We start from the raw sequence: 17,701 nt of genomic DNA, 5'->3' as shown, positions 1-17,701 counted from the left end.
ACCCATTCTTACCAGACTCCAAGTTTCACAATCCCTAGATAAACATCCCATCTGCAGACATATTTTTAAATAATGTGGTCCACAGGCACTAAAGGGGCAGAAGATAAGGTTGATCTCTTAACTCCTATTCTCTAGAATAGGCCATCAAGGTTTACAACAGTCGATTGATGGGGTGCTGGTTGTCAGAACCCTGCAGAACTGATATAACTGCGTTGGGGCAGTGCAGCGCATGTCCTTTACAACATGGGTAAGCACTACAATTAGGGGATTACTGGACCAGTGTATATGATGTGTATTGACACTTTACTTGCTACTTAGCAATATGATTTTTTCTAGCCAGGTTTTACCCCTTGATATATTGTAATATGCACCTTACGTGAGGATTGCTTGCCATGTTGTGGACACAGCATTTAGTCTCTACCTGATCTCTTGTGTCTTTTGGTCTCTTAATTTTTTTTGGGTACTTGTAACTACTATTGTAATATTTGTATTTAATTAATTTATACCTTTTGATTACTGTTTTTTGGACTGTTTTCTCCCAAAAATTTTTTTTCTTGGTTCTGTATATATTGATATATTTTGGAGTGTCCTTATCTAATGTGCTGGTTGAGGTCTACCAACTGGGTTTGTGGCCTACAGGGTATGGTTACACTATTCCCCCTAGCGGTGGCGTTTTGTCTCATTGAGATCTGATATAACTGGCCTATCCTGTGAGTAGGTCATAAATTTCTTCTGATCAGAGAAACTATAAATTAAAAAAGAAAAAAAATACACCAACAAAGAGTCAATCTTTATTTTTTCTTGCATTTTTTTTTTTTAAAACTATCCTACTAGCTACTTATTTAAGTGAGAAAGTGGGTCAGAACACTGGCCAAGGCTCACTAACTAGTAAGTAATGAAAGCACAAAACCACACACAAAGGTGGCATTGTATCCCTGAGGAATTTCATTTTATTGTATCGAACAGGACTACACAATCACCGTGTCCATTTACAAGTGCTGCTCAACAATCTGAGTGTTCAGTAAAAATCCTTTTAACCTACCACAGAATCTCAAAAAAATAGCAAACGGGAAAAAAGGTACAAAAAGGTTTTTCTTTTTTTTATTTGTTTACACGTCTCCAAGGTCTGAAAAACACCATTTACACCTCACTGCGATCGAGAGAAAGAGAAAAAAAAAAATATATAGGCAATGGAAAAGGAAAATCCAAGAGAAAAAAAAAAATCCTCACACCTTTATGGTGCCTGAAGTCAGAAGAGACGAGCAGCGAGGAGAATGATGGCAGTCCTGACACTTTAAACAAAAATAACAATTAAAAAAAGGAACATTTTACAAGAATTGCTAGAAGAGCAGCACAAAAAAAATGAAAACGGCAAGCTAGAAGAGGAGGCAGCAAGGGAATTGGTCAAGTGCATGTAGGGATACAGGCAAACCACCCAGCTCGGGAGACTGGCAGTGCCACTTTTACCACGTAACTGCCACACAGCATCTTCAAGTCCATGAAATAATAGGGGGTGTATACATACAATGTGAATGTCATTTCAGAAAAAAGTGAAGGTTGTGAAAATTCACAAAGAAGATCATGTTCTGACCAGTCCAGTTAAGAGGAGATAATAAAATAATGCCATATTGGTCCATTTAACCATCACATAGCATCCCAGCAGTCTGTAGCAGCAAAAGCACAGGTGACGCACCTCAGACTCAGGGCAAGTGAAGAAACGGTAAGAAAAGGCAAAAAGGAGGAAGGAGTAGAAAGACAAGACATGGGGGATTTACTTCAAAAGTAGAGATGAAGGGGGGGGGGGCGGGGAGAAAAATGTGAGTTGGGAAAAAGAAGAGGTCGCAAGTGTTACTTCCTCCTCTTTTTTGATGGGGTGGGTGCATGTCCATGACCCTTCCTCTTCTTACTGCTACTTTGTTCCTCCTCTTCCTCATAGCGACTTTCACGGTCAGCTGTTAAGAAAAAAACAACAGTTAACATTCATTTAATTAAAGCTCCAAATCAATGTGACATACGATAGCACATGACTTCTTTTCCTTAAAAATGTTCTGTCACGTGCTTAAAAACAAGCAACTAGAGTTTGAGCCAGCAGCCCAATCACGCCGACGGTCCAAAATAGCAACTATCAGGAAACCACCATCTCTAACAACAGAGCAGAGCTGAAGAGAAGGCGCTGGTCTGTCACCAAGACATCAGCACAAGCAGCAGAATCATCAGCAAATGTGGTCTGGGATCACTCAATGCTGACAGAGATCAGCAACAGCAGTTAGTTCTTAGCCCCATAGAAAAAAATATTAAAAATTCCAAATAATCCTTCATACATTAGTCACGTTTGGTGACATTCTACCAGAAAATCAGGAGGTCATTCAATAGTTTGGCAGGATAACAGGACATTATAAGTAAAGGATCATGTAATCAGTTTTCTAACCCGGTTATGCACCTCTGGTCTGTCTACCTCATGAAGAGAAATCAAATAAAAGAGGACATATACCTTTCCTAGCTTCTTCTTCTAGTTCATCCCAGTCTTTACCACTTTCTTCATCGCTGCCTAGAGAATCTTCACTGTAAACTGGAAATGGAAAGAAAAGTTATCTATACACAACAGTTCAGCCATTAACTATTGCCTCCTTTAATCTATGGCTTGGCCTCCAAACTTCTACATAATGCCACAAGCAGTTGACCAGACTAGAGTCCGAGGCAAATTCCAATTATACCTGATTCTTCGGTTTCATCAGAATAATCCTCATCACTGTCTTCTTCCTCTTCCTCATATTCTTCCTCTGAAGGGTTGAATGTCTCGTCTTCAACTTCTGACTCTGAACCTGCCGCTTCTGCATCACTGCCCTTATGGAAAAAAAAATGTGAACACACAACTTTTTTTGGTAAAACTAGTCATAAAACATTTTGATGGTGGTTTTCTAGAAGACTAGCTCCCTTCTTTTGAGGTGCACTCTGTGCACATCTACTCCCCTCCAACTGGCTGTCATTTACCGCCCCTCAGGGCCAGCCACCTTTTTTGGACCACTTCACCACCTGACTACTTCATTTCCTTTCCGCTGACATCCCCACTATCATCAATATTTTTAGAACATCCCCACTGACACTTCCCACTCTGCTGTCTTTAAGGTTTACCTCTCACTTTCTCATTTGGCCTTGCTCAAGAAACAGACTTGATAAACGAGGAGGGGGTGTCGCATTGTATGTTAGAAATGCGTATATCTGCACAGAGATTGAAGCTTCAGAGACTGGGAGTTCTGTGGAAACTGTTTGGGTAAGAATACAAGGACAGAACAATGGAAAGGACACCATTGTAGGCATTTACTACAGGCCGCCTGTGCAAGCTGAAGATATGGATGAACTCTTTATGCATCAAATGGCCAAGTTCTCCAAAAAATATGACATAGTTGTCATGGGAGATTTCAACTATCCAGACATTTGTTGGGAATCTCTCTCAGGCAAAACTAACAGGTCAAGGAAATTCTTATCCTCTCTTGCTGACAACTTTATCTTCCAAAAGGTAAAGGAGAAAACAAGGGGAACTGCTACCTTGGATCTAATCCTTATAAACAGGGAGGAAATGGTTGAGGAGGTAAAAGTGGCTGGGACCCTAGGAGGTAGCGACCATGCTATTTTAGAATTTTGGATAACTAGAGGCGGAAGACCTGTGAAGACTCAGACGTCAAGGTTAGATTTCAGAAAGGCAGATTTTAAGGGATTCAGAAAGAGAATTGGAGGGATCCAATGGCTGGATATCCTTAAAGACAAAAATGTCCAGGAAGGATGGGAAATCTTGAAAAATGAAATTCTCAAAGCACAGTTGTTAACAATTCCGAAAAGAGGGAAGAATAGGAAGCATTTAAGGAAACCAGGATGGATGAACACAGAACTTAAGCACATGCTAAAAAGGAAGCAAAAAATGTTTATAAAATGGAAAGAAGGAGGCATATCTAAAGAAGAATATAATGCTGTCTGCAGAACCTGCAAGGCACAAATCAGATTATCTAAAGCTGAAAATGAATTGAGGCTTGCAAGAGATGTCAAAAGCAGTAATAAAGGATTTTGGGGATATGTCAAAAGTAAAAGAAAAGTCAAAGATGCTATAGGATTTTTACAGGATGAAAATGATGAAATGGTAAGACAGGATGTTGAGAAGGCTGAACTTTTAAATTCCTATTTTGCATCTGTTTTCTCTCAGAAAGGAAATGTAACATCAACTGTTATTCACTGTCCTATTAAGGGAATAGAAGAATCCAGGATATCTATAAACAGAAAGATAGTGAGGAAACACTTAACTAACCTAAATGTATTCAAGTCTCCAGGTCCAGATGAATTACACCCCAGAGTACTGAAGGAGATAGCAGAAGAAATTTTTGAACCCCTCTCCATAATCTTTGAAAATTCTTGGAGAACAGGAGAAGTGCCAGAAGACTGGAGAAGAGCAAATGTTGTTCCTATCTTCAAAAAGGGGAAGAAGGTGGACCCAGGCAACTATAGGCCGGTGAGTCTGACTTCTATACCAGGAAAGATCTTTGAACAAATTATTAAACAACATGTATGTCAATACCTGGATAAGAATGAAGTGATTAAACAGAGTCAGCATGGGTTTGTAACTAATAAGTCATGTCAGACTAATTTAATTTCCTTCTATGATGGTATTACTGATTGGGTGGATCAAGGAAATGCTGTAGATATAGTATATCTTGACTTCAGCAAAGCATTTGACAAAGTCTCTCATACAATCCTTATTGAAAAAATGACTAAGTATGGAATGGACAAGGCAACTGTTAGGTGGATTCATAACTGGCTTAGTGATCGGACCCAAAGAGTGGTCGTAAATGGCTGCACATCCAGTTGGAAGAATGTCTCAAGTGGGGTACCACAGGGCTCTGTCCTGGGCCCTGTATTGTTCAACATCTTTATCAACGATTTAGATGAAGGAATTGAGGGTAAACTGATTAAATTTGCTGATGACACAAAGCTAGGAGGGATAGCTAATACTAGAGAAGAGAGAGAGAGGATTCAAAAAGATTTAAATAAACTGGAGAAGTGGGCAGCAACTAACAGAATGGTTTTTAACAGGGAGAAATGCAAAGTACTACATCTGGGCAATAAAAATGAAAAAAGCATATATAGAATGGGAGGAATAGGGCTAAGTGACAGCACATGTGAAAAAGACTTGGGTATACTAATAGATCACAGACTGAATATGAGTCAACAGTGTGATGCAGCAGCAAAAAAGGCAAATGCAATTCTAGGATGTATTAACAGAAGCATACAGTCTAGATCACGTGAAGTCATTATTTCCCTCTACTCCTCTTTGGTCAGACCTCATCTGGAATATTGTGTCCAATTTTGGGCACCACATTTTAAAAAAGACATCAACAAACTGGAGCAAGTTCAGAAAAGAGCGACCAGAATGGTGACCGGTCTGCAAACCCTGTCTTATGAGGAAAGGTTGCAGGATTTGGGAATGTTTAGTTTGCAAAAGAGAAGACTGAGAGGAGACTTAATAGCTGTCTACAAATATCTAAAGGGCTGTCACATTGTAGAAGGATCAACTTTATTCTCATTTGCACAAGGAAAGACTAGAAGCAATGGGATGAAGCTGAATGGGAGGAGACACAGATTAGATATTAGAAAAAACTTTTTGACAGTTAGAGTGATCAATGAGTGGAACAGGCTGCCACGAGAAGTGGTGAGTTCTCCTTCAATGGAAGTCTTCAAACAGAGGCTGGACAGACATCTAACTGGGATGATTTAGCGAATCCTGCTTTGAGCAGGGGGTTGGAGGCCCAGGAGGTCCCTTCCAACTCTACGATTCTATGATTCTATGAATGGTCTTCTGCAGCCACTCACAAAGATGGCCAAACACTGGACCTCATCTTCTCCAGCCTCTGTTCCCTAACTAACCTCTCTAACTCGCCATTTCTTATGTCTGACCACAAACTACTCACATTCTCTTCCCTCTCCTCTCCTGGTGCACAATCCTTAGTCCATAAACTTGCACACCAACGAAGAAATCTCAAACTCCATGATTTACACTCCCTTTCTGAGTCCCTTCTCCCTCTTGCAAACATAGGTAACTGACATGATGCAGATGCTGCAGACACTTTATATAACACTACAACAGCTGCAGCTTGCGAACCTGTCGCCCCCCTCACACATACCAAATCAACAGGCAACCTTGGCACACCAGCCTGACAAAAGAACTGAGGCTGGTTTACAAAGATGCTGAGCGGAAATGGAAAATATCCCACTTCAGCGAGCACTTCATCACATTCAAACAGTCCCTCACCACTTTCAAGTACACACTCACTGCAGCAAAACAAAACTACTTCTCATCTCTCATATCTTCCCTGTCACACAACCCTAAACAGCTTTTCAACACTTTCAATTCTGTCCTCCATTACCCAGCACTTCTTCGCTCTCCTTATATCTCAGCTGAAGACTTTGCCTCATTCTTCAAGCAGAAAAACAATGACAAGCCTTGGTCTCCAGGCCCTCCTACAGCACTAGCTTCTCCACCATTACAGAAGATTAACTTTCCTCTCTACTCTCAAGATCACATCTCACTATCTGTGCACCCGACCCGATTCCGTCCCACATCATCCCAAACTTCACCACAGTCTTCATCCCAAACCTAACCCATCTTTTCAACCTATCATTAACAACTGGCATTTTCCTCTCATGCCTCGATCACATCCATCCTCAAAAAGCCCTTCACCCATCCGCTCTGTCTAGGTATTGCCCAGGGCTGTGGAGTCGGAGTCGTGGAGTCGGAGTCGGTGCTCATTTTGGTGGAGTCGGAGTTGGAGTCGGTATAAAATGGACCGACTCCGACTCCTAAAATATATAATAAATTGGGTACAGTAATTCAATGCAGGATGTGCTGAATATTTTTTCATAGGAGTTTGGGAAAGTTATGAAATGTCCTATAAATGGCTGTTCTATTCCTGATCTAAGGCTACATTCACACACAGCGTTTTTCCTGTATTTTTTGAGGATACGTTTTTCAGCTGCAAAAGCTGATCATCTTTTTAAAAAACTGCATCACCTGAAAGGTTTTTGAGCTCATAGATAATGTTTTCAATAGCAAAAGCAGATTAGAAATCTGCTCTATCTATCCATTTATCCATATCTGTCTATCCATATCGTATCTGTACCAAAAAGAATGAAAACCGGGTAGTACACCAATATATATTCTGTTCTATCTAAATATCTTGATTATTGGATCATAAAAATGATTAAATGTCTGAGGTTCACATTGTACTACAATAAATTTTTCACTTAAATATAAGCAATATGTGTGGGAGTCGGAGTCGTGGAGTCGGAGTCAGTGTAAGGGAAATTGAGGAGTCGGAGTCGCAGGTTTGGCTTACCGACTCCACAGACCTGGTATTGCCTCATATCACTTCTCCCCTATGTCTCAAAACTACTGGAACACATCCATCTTGAACTGTCCTCCCACCTCTCCTCCTGCTTCCTATTTGACCATTTACAATCTGGCTTCCGACCGCATCATTCCACAGAAATTGCCCTGACTAAAGTCACCAACGACCTACTAACTACCACATCCAAGCAACAGTACTGTCCTCCTCCTGGACCTGTCCTCTGTCTTTGACACAGTTGACCATTTCCTCTTATTACAGATTCTCTCATCTCTTGGCATCACAGACATGGCGCGCCATCTTGGAATTCTTCATAGCAGACCAGACATTCAGCGTCTCACATGCGCACACCACCTCCTAATCTCGCTTCCTACCTGTCTGTGCCCCCCAAGGCTCAGTTCTAGGACCCTTGCTCTTCTCAATTTACACCTTTGGTCTGGGACAGCTCAGAGTACCATGGCTTTCAATATTATCTCTATGCTGATGACACACAGATCTACCTCTCCGGACTTGATGTTCCCTCCTTACTAACCATAATCCCACGACATATGTCTGCTACTTCATGTTTCTTCTCTGGTAGATTTCTAAAACTTAACATGAAACAGAATTCATCATCTTTCCCATATCTCACTCAAGCACTCCCAACTGACCTATCCATTAAAGTAAATGGCTGCTCACTCTCAGTAATGCAACTTCGCTGCCATGAATTAACACCGAACTCTAATTTCTCCTTCAAACCACATATCAGAGCCCTTTCCACTTCCTGCACACGACAACTCAAAAATACTTCCCGGATTCCTTAATCAAGAATCTGCAAAAACCCTAGTGCATGCCCTCATCATCTCCCGCCTCGATAACTGCAACCTACAGCTCTGTGGCCTCCCTTCTAATACTCTCACACCCCTCCAATCTATCCTCAACTCTGCTACCCAACTAATCCCACCTGTCCACCGTTATTCCCTGGCCCCTCCTTTCTGTTAATTCCTTCACTGGCTCCCCACTGCCCAGAGAATCCAGTTCAAAACCTTAACCATGGCTTATAAAGTCATCCACAACCTGTTTCCTCTATACATCTGTGACCTAGTCTCCAGTACTTACCTGCACGCAACCGCCGATTCCTCACAAGATCTACTTCTCTACTCCCCTTTTCCCACAATCGCATACAAGACTTCTCCCATGCATCTCCTCTACTTCAACATATCAGACTGTCACCTACCGTGGAAACTTTCTAAAGGAACCTGAAGATGTACCTCTTTCGACATGCCTACAACCTGCAGTAACCCTCATTCCATCATACCACTGCACAAGCTCTCCGCTCACCTATTGTGTCCTCACCCATCCCATGTAGTTTGTGAGCCCTCACTGGCAGGGTCCACTCTCCTCCTGTACCAGTCGATTTGTATTGTTTAAGATTATTGCACTTTTTTATAATGTATACACCTTTTCACATGTAAAGTGTCATGGAATAAATGGTACTATAACAATAGATAATAAGAATACTGGACAATGCCATCCATCATTCCGGGCATCAACCGGAGGAATGCAGATCTGATGTGTTCAAGGTCACGAATGGGGGCAAAAAAAAAAAAAAATAGATATACATACATATATAAAACCTAAAGATATACATACATTATACACACATGCACAGCCAGCAGAAAAATATTTTATTTGGTTTCAAGCTAATGTAAAGTTGCTTAATTAGCTCACCTCCCCATCCGGTTCAAGGAAAATCCAGCCGCCTTGTTCAAAGAAACCTTCAGGGTCATCTACAATGGTTTTCATAATTTTAGTCCAGTTTAGGGACTGAACACCCTCGGTGTACTTAATATCACACGAGCTGCAGAAGAAAATAGAGTAGCATGTAAGCGCAAAACATCTTCATTATGTGGATATCAAAATTTAAGAATAAGAAGTGCTCACTTTAGCCACTCTTTGATTGGGTCGAGGGATGCCACAGGAATGGCATTAATCATAGTGACCTTCTTATTGTAGTCTTTGTAGATTATGACCATATCAAAGTTCTTCAGGTGAAACTGAACTCTCTCAAAGTGGACAAGTTCTACCTCGTCCAGCGTCACAACAAATGGAGGCTGTAAAATCAAAACCAACATATTAGAAAAAGAAATGCAGGGCTACGCTAAAAAATTAAATGGCTTGTCTAGTAAACACGCTATACGGAAAAAACTATTGCGACAACTGCACATTATACTTTTGTGACTTTCTATTCTAAATCCATACTTTTTTTTTTTTTTTTTAAATCAGATTTTTATTTAAAAGTTGTCAGCATGAAACTTTGACAATACATTTAACTTTAGCATATAATATAAACCATGTTCAACCTGACAGGCGATATAACTGTACTTACTTCCTTAATCCCCTACCCCCCCCATCCCTTTAAATCATTGCACTTATCACACCCCATGTCACATTTTGAATCTTTGTTCGAGATAAATCCATAGACATTAATAAGGAATTGGTTCCCCCTCTTTGTAGTTCTAAACGGCTTGCATTCGTCAGGGAGGTTTCCCACAAGATTCTGAAGTGTGAAATTTTAGCCAGTCATCTGGAATAGCATTTGTCAGGTCAGACGAGACGTTGATAAGAGGGCCTGGCTCACAATCTCCATTCTAGTTCATCCCAGAGGTGGTTATGGCGAATGAAGACAGCTATGAGTAGGGTCTTGTCAAGTTCTTCTATACCTAACTCGCCAAGCCATTACTTTATGAACCTTTTCTTTGTGCACTGGAGCACAGTCATGGTGAACAGAAAAGGACCTTCCCTGAAGTGTTAACTAGAAGTAGGAAGCATACAATTGTCCACAATGTCATGTGCTGAAGCATTAAAGTTTAGAATTCACTGGAATTAAGGGGCCTAGGCCAACCCCAAAAAAGCAACCAAGCAACATTATAAGCTATCCTGCTCTTTAACGTCACATGGTTTGCCATTTTGTGGCAGAGATCCTGTGGATACTATTCGCTTTTAATAATGCCAATCACAGCTGATCGTGGAATATTTAGAATGGAAGAAATTCTATGGACTGACTTGATACAAAAGTGGCATCATGGAACAGGACCACACTAGCATCATTTTTTAGAAAGACCAAGCAAGTCACAAAACTTGGCAAAGCGAGGGGCTGAAGTCATACACCTGGGACAACAGAACTGAAACACCTGAATTCAATGATCAACCATCCTGTCTCAATAATTTTGTCCAAACGGTGTATATATAAACCCTTAGTAAAGAATACGCACCCATTCTGTCGTGTTTACCAGAGAGCTGCTTGTTGGTTGCAGAAGACATGTACTTCTGTATGGGGCTCCATTGAACCTAGAACATGGACATGAAATCTATACCATGGAAACAGAAAACTTTGTACAAGTTAAATATATACCCACAAAGAGCCACAGACTGCTAAAAGGAAGTGGCTCAGTAGAGCACAGGTTCATGGACTTTCTACTAAGCCCATCTCCAGGACCTTCGTTTGATCGATGACGACCCAAGCAAAACATCCAACGGCTCCCACAGAATCTGTTTACAGTGTATGATGTTAGAGGTAACATTCCACAATTTTCCCACTAAAACCATACCCAAGCAGGTAAAGTAACTGCGCTTTCACAAAACTCAGACCTGTATTTGTTTGGTGGGACCAACCGTGTCTGCTAATCTACAGCCTGCATTTACAATGGAGAGCAAAGGATCACAGTCTCACCCCAAGTCTCTGAATGGGACTTCAAACTCCAGGTCTTCTTTTGTTAACGATTCGACTTTCTCAATAAAGTTTTTGAAGGCAGTTTTCAGCTTGTGCCTCATCTCTCTCTCCAGCTATCAACGCAAGACAGATACACAAGATTTTGGGTTTAGGACGTTTTACAACATAAATGACATTTGCAGATTCGTATAGTTACAGCGTATAATCAACCCGTACATTTGTTGGTTTTTATATATAGGATCCAAGTAGCTGATAATACAAGGGATCGGTCATCTTCTAGCTACAGGAGATCTTGCAGGAAGGGTCTGGATAAGCATTGCAAATAAATAAGTTAACCCTGTAACATGTATGAAAATATTCATTTTTGGACCAAATAATTAAAAGATAACATGTCAGTAGGATTTTGCTATGTAATCTGAGGACAGAATGAGGTAGTGGCTGAGACACAGATTTCAGGGATGTGTCACTTATGAGGCTGTGTGCCGTTTCCATACAATGACTGTTCTATCACCAGGAGACTATCACGGCCCAGACTAGATGCCTCATGCCAAGTGGTCCGACCGCACCTCCTCCTCTGATAACCAGTTGTCAATAGCCAATGAACATAGAAAGTTGTGGTGTGGGTGGGGTTAGCTTTCTGAGCTCTGCTACATATAAGAAACCTGATTGTTTACTGAGTGCAGCAGCTGTGACACAAAGTGATACATCGCTGGAATCAGGGTCTCTGTCCCTACAATATGCTGCTCTCAGAACAGGGAGCAAAAACATGGTGACAGATTCCCTTTAAACATAAAGTAACGGTATAATGGGTTTACACATTCCTAGTTAGGGGAATGACCCCCACGTAATAAAGAATCGATCTACTCACCTGTTCTGCATACAGATCATCGCGGTCATGCATGTGCTGGTGTTTTCCAAGATCCGTGGTGATCTCTCCAACTTCAGTATAGAACTGGACATCTGTATGCCTCTTTTTTCCAAACATTATGGCATTCTGTAAAACAGGAATATATGGTATGTGATCAGCCAATTGTATGCGATCAGATGACTGATCTTTTTAGGTAACGTTGTCTATTACTTTATTACCCCCAGTAAAATAGCACCTATACGCCCCTCCGATGCCAGAAGCTTAAATGTTATGATTTCATTGGTGGAAACACAGGGATTCAGAAGAAGTTGACTGAGTAGTGGAGAACCCCTTTAAATAACAAACATTTATCATTACCTTGAGGTGGAAATGAAGCACAATGATCATCTCGCCATCACAAGGCTGGAAAATGGCATGTTTAATGTTATTGTATAAAATATCCACTTTATCTCCTCTCACAGATGTGAAACGGAAACCTGAGTAAAAAAAATAAAAATATACATATATTTAAAAAACTAAAAAAGCATGAACGTTTGTCTAGAATGGGTCATTAGACTAGGTTGCATAATTTTTTAAATATTAACACTATCATGCCCAGGGTATTTCCCGCGTTCTTTGCACTTTTGTTTCTTCCTCCCCTTCTTCCAAAAGCCATTACCATATTTCCTAATCAACACAGCCGCTTGAGGTAGTTTTCTGCAGAAAGAGTATTAGTTTTGAATGACCAGTATACCAGTTACTGGAAGATGGGGAAAAATTCTAAGTGTGGTGAAATATAGTATATTTACATGTAGATAGATATATTAGATAGATGGGATAGTTGGATATATTATATATACACCTCGGATTTTCAAAAAAATCTCTCAGACGACAGAGGGGTGCGTCCTTTTAGTCCAGATGTGCCCTGTAGTTCAGCTGGGGGGGGGGGGGGGGAAAGAGGTGAAGGAGAGGGCCACTGGAGACGGTGGCTACGGCTAACACGTGTGCCCGCTATTAATGAAAGTGAATATTCACTGCTCCCTACGCCCATAGTCCCTCCCACCTCTATACACTGTAGCCATCGCTGAGAGGTGGGCAGGACTATGGGAGTAGTGAATATTCATGTTCCTTAATATCGATCACACATGCTTGGCCACAGCCGTCAACGCCTGCTGCGGCTGTGCAAGCATGTGTGTCCACTATTGATAAAAATTAATATTCACTGCTCCCCCATTCACATAGTCCCGGGCGTTGGGAGCAGTGAATATTCCGGCAGCTGATGTCAGAGTGTGGGAGCATATTGCAATGCTTACCCTTACTTACTGTTCATTATATGTTCCAGGTCCATGATTATGAGATGTGGACATACTGACACTTGGTACTAGTTTTCTTTCACTGTGTTACCCAGTATGTACTGATACTATTTCATGTACTGAGCTTTCCTTGGATATACTGACACCTGGTGGTGTTTTTGATTAGTGCACTTTCCCTTTGTGGTTTTTACTCACCATATCTTAAGCGTTTTTTGCACATACTTACATTATATGTTGCACTTTTTTGTACCTTATTTTGGTGTTGGATTTTAATGCAAAAAAAAAACAAAAACAAAAAAAACACAACTCTTTTTTGCTATTTTTACACTGATATATATTCACAATGTGTATTTTTCAATAAATATATTTGACCACCATTTTTATCACACATATACACAATTTTTGCGTATTATTGTATATCCTTGTAAGTTTACTGATAGCCACATCATTTTTTACAATTTTGGATATTTGCGCCCTATTTTTTGTATGGCATACAGATTTATATTGTTATTTGTATTTATGTAACTTTGATCACATACCATTTTTTGTAATCCTGACATAATAAAAAATTTAATTTTATAAATATTCTGGACTTTTGTCGGTGTCTTGTCATTTGGTTTTGGTGGATCTTTTCCAGATTGTCCTATTCTATTAGGTCCAAATTTCCGCAGTAGTGCTTAATTACGTGGCTTTTTTACTCCAGTTATATTTTGACTTACTATGTTTATATAAATATATTCCACTTTTAGCACTCTGGGTTCTCGTCCCCTTTTTTCTGTGTTTTTAATATTTATCCTACATACAAGTATATTCAATTTCAGGAAGGGGTTTTCAACTGAAATGATATTGACCTGTTCAACTGATCTGCAGGACCCAGGAGCGGACACTTTACAGTGCCGAGGAGCTTAGGCTTTCTGTACATTGTTTACATGTGGCTGTAGAAGATTCCAGCAGATAGGTGGGGATGTGGTGTGTTGTAACTCAACCCATCTGATATTAGTCACGTATCCAAATGGTAGCTAATCAATATAATATAATCTAAAAACCCAATTTAAAGCAATCTCTATAATCTCACTATTGCCAATGTAATATCTAACCAAAAGCAAGTGACGTGCAACTATCTGTGGCTTTCAAATGAAAAGCTGGCATTTCTCATTAGCCATGTGATAGAAAGTCCCAGACTTTCATTTTAGGACTGTTCAATAACTTGACCTTAGAGGGCGATAAACTGGCAAGTTTCTGTGGTGTGAAGCACGAGACCCGGTATGAGTGAAGTTTTGAGGGTTTCTTTTGAAGGGCCACACTTACCATTTACATGGGCCTCAAGAGAGCCCTGCATTCGCTTCTGTGCGATGTTAGGCCTAATGTACAAGTCTTTCAATTTTGGATTACTACGATTAAGATTAATGACAAGGGAATCTTGCTTTACAATGCCCTGTAGAAGAAAATTAAGTCAATTAATATTCAAAGAGATCAGGGGTGTACGATAGAGACAGACTTCATCTCCTTTTCTCACCTCTTTCTCCTTCTCTTCTGCCTCCCTGGTCTTGTATCGTTTCTGCACTTCCTTGATAATTCGGAAAGCATTCTGTAAGTTAAGTGATGGCACAGCAGTCTCTCCAGGGGTCTTCATATTGGAGGCCCGGTACGTACTGAACAACAAAGAATTATACAAATCAAGAAAAGAAAGTTCTATGTAACCCAAATTGTTGTACCCAACATTACTTACATTTCCTTCACAAATGTGGCATCTGGGTTAGGGAAAATATTGCCTTCGTTTCGCCCTAAAGCACTTCCAGGGCAGTAGAAGTTGATGCGGAGATACGTATAATCACCTTCAACGGACATACTAATATTCTGTACACAAGGAAACAGAAAAAGTGTAAGAGAAAAAGAAAACATCCAAAACTAATCTGCCTCTGCAAGTCTTAATAGGAAAAAAAGATGCATTTTTGGTTCTTACCGTAAAATCTCTTTCTTGGAGCCTTCATTGGGGGACACAGAATACCATGGGTGTATGCTGCTGCTGCTGCTAGGAGGCTGACACTATGCAAAACAAGAAAATGAGCTCCTCCCCGCAGTATACACCCACCGACAAGCACTAGGCACCACAGTTGGTGAGAAAGCAGTAGGAGAAGCAACAGAACACTCTAAACATATGTACCAACCCAACAAGGGACTCAAAGACCCAACACGTTACAATTTTAAACAGGGAGGGTGCTGTGTCCCTCAATGAAGGCTCCAAGAAAGAGATTTTACGGTTAGAACTAAAAATCCATCTTTCTTTATCGCCTTATTGGGGGACACAGAATACCATGGGACGTTCCAAAGCAGTCCCAAGGGTGGGAACAGCAATAAGGAACGAAAGAACAGGAAGGGCTTAGGTCGGCCGATGCACCACCGCCGCCTGCAGAACCTTCCTACCAACAACTGCATCAGACGAGGCCTGGGTATGAACCCTGTAGAACCTCGCAAAAGTGTGCAAAGACGACCAGGTCGCGGCCCTGCAAAGTTGCAGAGCCGAAGCCTGGTGTCGAACGGCCCACGAAGCTGCCACAGCCCGGGTGGAGTGAGCTCTCACTCCCGGAGGGGGCCGTTTGTCCTGAAGTCGGTATGCTTCCTGAATAGTAAAACGAATCCAGCGAGCGATCGTGGATTTGGATGCCGGAAGCCCTTTCCTCCGACCTTCAGAAATGACCAGCAATGAATCGGATTGACGAAGTGAAGCGGTCCTAGCGAGGTAGACACGCAAGGCTCTAACAACATCCAGTTTGTGGAGTGACTTCTCAAGAGGGTGAGAAGGAGCCGGACAAAACGATGGAAGAACGATATCCTCGTTGATGTGAAAGGAGGAAACCACCTTTGGTAGGAAGGAAGGAACGGGCCTGAGGACAACTTTATCCTGATGGAGCACCAGATAAGGAGAACGACATGACAAGGCCGCTAACTCAGAAACTCTTCTAATGAACGTAATGGCGATCAAAAAGGTTACCTTCCATGACAGAAGTGACAAAGGAATGTCCTGGATGGGCTCAAACGGCGCCTTTTGGAGAGCGCCAAGAACGAGATTGAGATCCCACGGTTCTATTGGTGAATGATGAGGAGGAGCCACATGAGCGACCCCTTGGAGGAACGTCTTAACCTGCGGTAAGGAAGCAAGCTCTCTTTGAAAGAGGATAGACAAGGCAGAAACCTGGCCCTTCAGGGTACTGAGAGACAGACCCGAATCTAAGCCCGACTGGAGAAAACCCAGTATGGACGGAATGGAAAAGGCCATTGGAAAAACTTTTTTTATCGTCGCACCAACGAAAAAAAGCCTTCCAATACCTGTGGTAAATGCGGGAAGAGGCTGGCTTCCTGGCTTTGATCATCGTCTGAATCACCTGGTTGGAAAAACCTGATTCTCTTAGGATTGCGGCCTCAACGGCCATGCCGTTAAATTCAGAGACCGAGAATTCTCGTGGTAAAGGGGGCCTTGCGAGAGAAGATCTGGACGGTCTGGAAGCCTCCAGGGAACGTCCGCGAGCATGTTCACCAGTTCCGCATACCAAGGCCTTCTCGACCAGTCTGGAGCTACAAGAATTACTGGAATGCCTTCCAATTTTATCTTCTTGACCACTCTTGGGATCAAGGCAAGAGGTGGAAAAAGATAAGGGAGTTGAAACTGGGCCCACGAAACTACTAGGGCGTCGCAAGCGACGGCTAGAGGATCCCTGGACCTGGCTACGAAGCGCGGAACTTTGTGGTTCATCCGAGATGCCATGAGGTCGACGTCTGGATAACCCCAGCGCTTGCATATCTGATCGAAGACTGAGGGATGGAGAGACCACTCGCCTGACGCTAGGCCTTGACGACTCAAAGTCGGCTGCCCAGTTCTCCACCCCTGGAATGTGAACGGCGGAGATTGCTGGGACGCAACGTTCCGCCCAGCGCAGAATCCTGGCCACTTCTGACATGACTTGGTGGCTGCGCGTGCCGCCCTGATGGTTTATGTACGCCACAGCCGTGGCGTTGTCCGACAATGCGGATCGGCATGCCGACAAGAAGGGGCTGCCAGCGCAGAAGGGCTAGAAAGATCGCTCTGATCTCGAGCAGATTGATAGGAAGAGCTTCCTGTGGGCTCCAGTGTCCTTGGGCCGTCCTCTGATAAAAAACCGCTCCCCAACCCAGGAGGCTGGCATCGGTGGTGATGACTTGCCACCGAAGCGGGAGGAAGGACCTCCCTAGAAGGACTGACGAAGACCTCGTCCACCAAGTGAGGGATTGCCTCACTTTGAGCGGAAGGAGAATCGACCAGTCTAAGGACGTCGTCGTCTTGTCCCAGAGTGAAGGAGGGACAGCTGAAGAGGACGAAGATGAAACTGGGCAAAAGGCACTGCTTCCAAAGCAGCTACCATCTTCCCCAGAACTTTCATGCAGAATCGAAGGGGGATGGGCGTTG

The 17,701-nt window shown here is 42.1% G+C and overlaps 1 protein-coding gene across 2 annotated transcripts in view; it reads right to left on the bottom strand.

Annotated features, from left to right (window-relative positions):
• Nucleotides 1-922: 922 nt before the first annotated feature.
• SUPT16H (SPT16 homolog, facilitates chromatin remodeling subunit) overlaps nt 923-17,701 on the bottom strand; it is a 35,239-nt gene continuing 18,460 nt past the window's right edge. For both annotated transcript variants that reach the window (XM_073575489.1, XM_073575488.1), the window contains exons 15-26: nt 14,990-15,117; nt 14,777-14,912; nt 14,569-14,695; nt 12,326-12,444; nt 11,969-12,094; nt 11,101-11,213; nt 10,643-10,718; nt 9,312-9,481; nt 9,099-9,228; nt 2,715-2,844; nt 2,492-2,569; nt 923-1,952 (exon numbers count right to left, since the gene is read on the bottom strand). In XM_073575489.1, coding sequence (XP_073431590.1) covers nt 1,849-1,952; nt 2,492-2,569; nt 2,715-2,844; nt 9,099-9,228; nt 9,312-9,481; nt 10,643-10,718; nt 11,101-11,213; nt 11,969-12,094; nt 12,326-12,444; nt 14,569-14,695; nt 14,777-14,912; nt 14,990-15,117 — 1,437 coding nt within the window. In that variant the 3' untranslated portion in view covers nt 923-1,848. The remainder of the gene's footprint in view (nt 1,953-2,491; nt 2,570-2,714; nt 2,845-9,098; nt 9,229-9,311; nt 9,482-10,642; nt 10,719-11,100; nt 11,214-11,968; nt 12,095-12,325; nt 12,445-14,568; nt 14,696-14,776; nt 14,913-14,989; nt 15,118-17,701) is intronic.

This window comes from Dendrobates tinctorius, unplaced genomic scaffold (assembly GCF_039654945.1).
Source record: "Dendrobates tinctorius isolate UK_male_01 unplaced genomic scaffold, ASM3965494v1 ptg000044l, whole genome shotgun sequence".
In the NCBI taxonomy this organism is placed as follows: Eukaryota; Metazoa; Chordata; class Amphibia; order Anura; family Dendrobatidae; genus Dendrobates; species Dendrobates tinctorius.
The sequence above is the reverse complement of the archived record's forward strand: the minus strand, read 5'-3'. Positions and strand labels throughout refer to the sequence as shown.